Source organism: Nothoprocta perdicaria, unplaced genomic scaffold (genome assembly GCF_003342845.1).
Source record: "Nothoprocta perdicaria isolate Ctin4 unplaced genomic scaffold, notPer1 scaffold_141, whole genome shotgun sequence".
NCBI classification, from domain to species: domain Eukaryota; kingdom Metazoa; phylum Chordata; class Aves; order Tinamiformes; family Tinamidae; genus Nothoprocta; species Nothoprocta perdicaria.
The window spans coordinates 1,507,427-1,513,135 of NW_020454550.1; the positions used below are offsets into that span (position 1 = coordinate 1,507,427).

The following is a 5,709-nucleotide window of genomic DNA, read 5'->3' on the forward strand; positions in this document are numbered from 1 at the left end:
GGGAGCTCGATGTGTCAGCTAGAGGTGACTCCTTACAGTCCATGGAGATATTGAGTYGCTCTAGAGACTGGAAGACTACCAAGCCCAAGGCTTTCTCTATGTCAGAAGCTTAGGACAAACAAAATCCACTTAAGAGTGATAGAGATACTTTTTTTTTTCTTTCTTTTTTAGTGAACAGTAAGTGATATTAGATTTTGATTCTACATTTGCTATTATTCTTTTTTTCCCCATAACAATGCCATATAGAATTTCTTGTTCATGTAAAATGATTCTTAAAACTCTTCATTCCCTCAGCTTTTGTTATGTAAACCATATGTGTTTTGTCCAAAAGGATGACATCTTGCATATTTGGTATTTTTCCCRCCATCTAAGAAAGCCAAAGTCTTATTTGTTCTAAGTTGTATGTAACTGCTCCAAGTCGGTGCAATGTGTGTTGTAATGATATGGATGCAATATATTTTAAAATGTGATAATTTAAGAGACAATATTTAGCTGTTGTGAATTACAGATAAGCTACAGTCATACAGCAAACRTACCTTACACATACATAAGCTAATACAGCCACTGTCCTACAGGCAAAACATTGTAATTATCTGTATTTTAGAAATGTTAGTCATAATTAGCAGACAATTTTCCCACTTCCACAAACTTGGACTTGTGCAGTACCACTTCTAGCTGGTGTTCCTTCATCCATCATGGTCTTGATCTATCGCTTTCTGGGCAAAGAAGTCCATGCTACCTCTAGGTCTGGACCTGGGATAGCTTCTTTTTGTTGAAGAGCCCAGAGCTGTTGAAGAGCTAATATCTGCTGTTCCACTGGGGTGTTTCATGAACCCCATGATATTTTGGACTAGTATCCAATCAGTTCTTTACAAGTTGCCTCACTTGCTATAGACCTCTTGCCACAGAGCCCATGAAAATATCACCTACTACGGTGGCTTCCAACTCAAAAGGGGTTCCTCTTCTTGGGCTCAGAATTGCATGCTGAATTCAGGCTTCTTGAGCTTGAGCAAAGGTTGCCTGCTATTTAGGCCCCACTCAAATGCAGCTTTTCTCCTTACTATTGTATGTGTAAGCCATGGATATCCAAGATGTGGGATTGAGTTTTGCTGGTATCCCTGTAAACCCTAGGAAGGATCCTAGGGCCTCACCTCTTGATGTTGGTTCAAGGAAGTGAGTAATGGTCTTGATGTCTTCTTGTGGTATTTTTCCCCTGGGGACCTGATGAGAGTATGTCTAGAAAGATGACTCCAGTCCTCCAGCACCTCTCTCRCTCTCCATGACCTCTCAGGATATTTACACCAGATACGCTTTTCTGCTTGATATTTTTTCAGGGAACCACAAACATAGAAGCATGTCTGGGAAGCCCAAGCTYGTCTACTTCAAYRGAAGAGGGCGAATGGAGCCGGTCCGATGGCTGCTGGCAGCAGCTGGGGTGGAGGTGAGTCAACGTAGAGCACGTTGSTCCACACTGATGTTCTCCCCACACTCAGCGTTCACCCAGAGGATAAATGGCTGTAAGAGGCTGGGTAGATTCCTCTGGACAGTGCAACTGGCATGACCGTTTGGCACTCCCCTGTTTAATAGCTMAACAGACTCAGGGGAGCTAAAGAGTTTTGCACAGCTTTTATCAATCYCCTGCAGTTGGTTGAAAGGGAGAATTTTTTTCAAGGCTCCTAAATAATCTGAGTYCTCCAGCTGTGCMGAACCACCTTCAGTCATAATTTGTTTACAGTTACCGGTATGAGGGGAAGGATGTTTTTGACTATGAGTTTGGAGGGTGGTGTTCGGAATAGCTGAGCTGGCTTGCGCTTCCCTTGGCACTCCCTTCTTCCTGCGGATGTCCGCGCTCTGTTCCTACCTGCATGCAGGTTCATTTTGAATTAGTGCACTGCGGTGGAAGGTGTTGAGGCCTCTGCTCCTCCTCAGGAGCCATGTGCAGCCAAATAGTCCTGCTGAAGAGCCAGCTCATTATCTTTCACTTCTCTGGGTGGTTCTGCTGGTGGTTATGTGCAGTCACAGAAAAAGCAGTGGGAAATAAAGTGTGCAATGCTTTTCTCTGTCGTTTTCCAGTTTGAGGAAACTTTTCTGGATACAAGAGAGCAGTATTTGAAGTTAATCAAAGGTAAGGATCTAAGGCCTGAAGCCTTCCCCATCACAATTGCTCTAGCTTAGCTAAATCTGTGGATAAAAATATTTTATTTAAGCCAGTGCACATCTCTGTGTGTATACACTTAACTCAGCTTGCATCTTGTAGCACTTGTCTCCAGCTGAAAATTACTGACATGCTGGTCTTGAGCATTCTGTTCTCCGTGGTGCCAATAGCTCCTAGGGAGGTAGATAACAGTGAGTGAGGCCAGTGTGTGCCAGTAGGCTGACACAGTGTTGAGCTCACTGATGCAGGTCTGCATACCCCGAGGTCATGAGTGAAACTAAAGGATCCTAAGCCACACAAAGATAAGTCTCTGAATTAGTGGATCAGGTCCTAATAACACCTAAATGCCCACAAAAGTCTATTTTGCGTGGTGCCAGWTGCTGCCTGACTACACAGTGACAGTCCTTATGTTGATGTTGCAAATGCTTAARGGAACTAAGCTAGTGCTGTACACTCAAGGGACAAAAAAGGGCACATGTGAAAAATGAATTGTCAGTGATTTAGTCAGTAATACCATATAAGTTTTTATTTGCAATTAGRGATAAGAAGACAGCAGCTAAAGGAAAGTATCTTTCAGGGTTTTTAGCCAGTTTTAGGCAGGAGTTGACATAACAGTAACAGATGAGCTAGCTAGGCAGTATGTGCCCAAGCTGGCCAGCAAGAAAGCAACCTGGGTTTCACAAGGCATGCTTGGATGCTGGCATTTTGGTTGCCGCTTTTGGCAATTCTAAATGTGAATTTTGAGTCAACAGCTACAACAAAAAAGTGGTATCAATGAGATCTGAATTCAAGTTGCAGGTCCAGCTGACTAGAAATCTAATTTTATAGGATGTTATGTGCAGTTTAAGAACACCAAATCTATCCCTGAACACTATAGCTCGAGTTTGGAAAGCTCATAGCTGAATTTGCTTCTCAGTGATAATTAATCCAAACAGAGCAGTGCAATCCCACATGCTGTATCCAAAGCAGGCATATACGCATATCCACAGAGGAAAATAATGTGGCAATGAAAAGGGAAATAGAGTTATATAAAGAAAATCAAAGTTTTTTTTTTTTTTTTTTTATATAAAGAAAATCAAAGTTTTTTTTTTTTTAAATGCATACATACACAGAGAGAGAGGGAGATTAAGAAGCTGAGAACACAAAGAGAAAAGGCAGGGCTTAATCCAATGCCTGTCAAAAGAACAAATCTGTTAGTCACCATGACAGAGCACACAGTGGAACATTGCCAGCTGTGTGGAGCAGGACTGAACATGAGCAATGTTCATCATGTTCTCCCTTCTCCGTTCTCTTTCCCCTTTCCTCTTGCCTGGACACCACTGCATCGTTAGMATAGTCCCAGCCCTGATTAGGGCCCAAAGTGCCAACTAGTGATCTTCTAAGCAATTCCCCAGCACTGCCCAGGATAAAGCCAGGGCTAGCAACCATTCCCAACTGGCAGATTCCATACAGGCCGCTGGTCTGGAAGGCAGAAGAGTTTYACAGCACCAGCAAGGCCCGACCTGCACCCATCAGCCCGGGAGCTGAGTAGCTGGGCTCAACTTGTGCGTCCACAGGTTGTCCACATGTCGCCAGTTGTTCGTCTGGGCTCTCACCCAGCAGCGTTTGTGTGTCCGAGGGACAGCTCGTGTGCCAGCCACGCATCGCTCGCAGACACATCATTTGTGTCAGAATGAATTAGGTGCTTCTGAGCTGAAGACAATGATTTGTAGTGTGGAGAAATKAGCAGATACAAATCTGCAGATCTGCCTTTRTTATAGATGGCCTGCCTGGTTTTGAGAAGTGATTCTCATAGCAAAGCCAGGAGGAACAGTTGTTTATGTGCTAYCAGTCATAAGAGAAATTCTGCTTTTCTGTAGATRAGAAAYAAACCCTATTTTTATGTTTGCTGCCTCACCCACTTTTGACAAGATCAAGTAAATGAAATTCTGCTTTTCATTTAGTGCATCTTTCTGCTGAGAAATATCTCGTCCCTGCACTGTTATTCTTCCTATTCCACTGTTCCTACTCCAATATTTCTGATAGACAGGGATCTTTTTACTAAATTATACTTCTTATCTCAGTTTGCAGAGAGAGATTCCTTGAAAGACATTAGGAAATTAGGAAATGATCTGCCTGCAAAGTAATTATAACTTTCTTCTGTTTCATTTTCAACACAGACCTTACTCATATCTGATCCATTTGGTTCAAAACTACCCTTTAATCCTCTTCTGCCAGCACAAGTTCTAGCAGTGCAGTGAGCAGCCAGCAGTGGGGGCAGTGCCCGCAATGTCAGCAGGTGGAGGTCGGGCTTGGGGCAGGCCTGCAGAGGGGCCCATCTGCACTGCCATGAATTGCAGAACCCTGGCCAATACCGGGTCTTTCCCACAGTGTTAGTTGACTGCACATGGTTCAAGAGTTAGGGCACGACATCAACCAGCCCCTACACTGCAAAAAGAAGTGCACACGTTCACTTACTGTCCTCTACAGGTAGAATCTGGGAGGGACTAATAACAACCCTTCAACTTTCCATCCTAGAGGGATCCCTGATGTTTCAGCAAGTGCCCTTGGTGGAGATGGACGGGATGAAGATGGTGCAGACCAGAGCCATCCTCAGCTACATAGCCGGGAAATACAATCTCTACGGGAAGGACCTGAAGGAGAGAGCCTTGTACTGTAACAAATCCTTTCACCTAATAACCAATCTATTACATGGCATCACAATTACATACCAGTATACATGCAACAGAATGAAAGCTGTAAATTAAGAAAAATGAGTGAGAAAGGCTAACACCCTAAAGAAGTAGCTCCCTAGCCTTTGCTTAGGTTTCCACCTCAGCCTTTGAAATGCTAGACAGAAAACAGCCCTTAGTCCTTTTAAAAACATATTTGACTTTAGTTTATATTTACTTTTGGCTGAGCAAATTGGTACTATGGTGGTCCCCTAGTCACCCTTACAGGGGACTAGGCAGTCATTGGAAGCGGTCTATCGGTCTACCGGGGTATAGGCGGTCATTGGAAAGCAGAGGTCATTGGAAAACAGAGAAAATAACCCACACGTTCTTTCCTCTTGTCTTCTTCCACCAATAGAATCGACATGTACGTGGAGGGAATAACAGATCTGACAAACATGATCCTCACGCTTCCTTTCTCTCCTCCTGAGGCCAAGGAGAAAAATCTGGCCTTGATTATGGACAGGGCAACACACAGGTACTTCCCAGTCTTTGAAAAGGTAAGTCCAAGTGGGAATGTGCCTATAACGTGTTCTTAGGATTATCAGAGAGTTTTCCCCAGAAGAAGAACATGTTGGTAGTGCAGGTTAGCTCCAAGTCTTTGGCTTTCCCATCTCTCTCAAAGAAGGGGAAATACTGCAGAGCTCTTCTTTATTTGCTGACTTGTGTTGCCAGGTTGGTGGTAATTTCCACACTTGCACTTGTTCAGAGCACATTTTTCTGCCATACTTAATTCCAGTTTTGACATTTTGATTAGAAGAAGGCAAAGATCCCTTTAGAATAAATCAGAAATAAAACCTGCTTTTATAACTGCTCTAGTAAAACAAGGGTTCTACATGTCCT

The 5,709-nt window shown here is 43.4% G+C and overlaps 1 protein-coding gene across 2 annotated transcripts in view; it reads left to right on the forward strand.

Moving 5' to 3' along the window:
- The window catches only part of LOC112943170 (glutathione S-transferase-like), a 31,376-nt gene that overhangs the window by 12,429 nt on the left and 13,238 nt on the right, over positions 1-5,709 (forward strand). The window contains exons 1-3 of one of the 2 annotated variants that reach the window (XM_026034307.1): positions 1,355-1,441; positions 2,074-2,125; positions 4,673-4,805. The exons of the other annotated variant lie outside the window; for it this stretch is intronic. Of the exons in view, the coding sequence (XP_025890092.1) occupies positions 1,355-1,441; positions 2,074-2,125; positions 4,673-4,805 (272 nt within the window). Of the gene's footprint in view, positions 1-1,354; positions 1,442-2,073; positions 2,126-4,672; positions 4,806-5,709 lie in introns of those variants that run through there. 2 annotated transcript variants of the gene reach the window in all.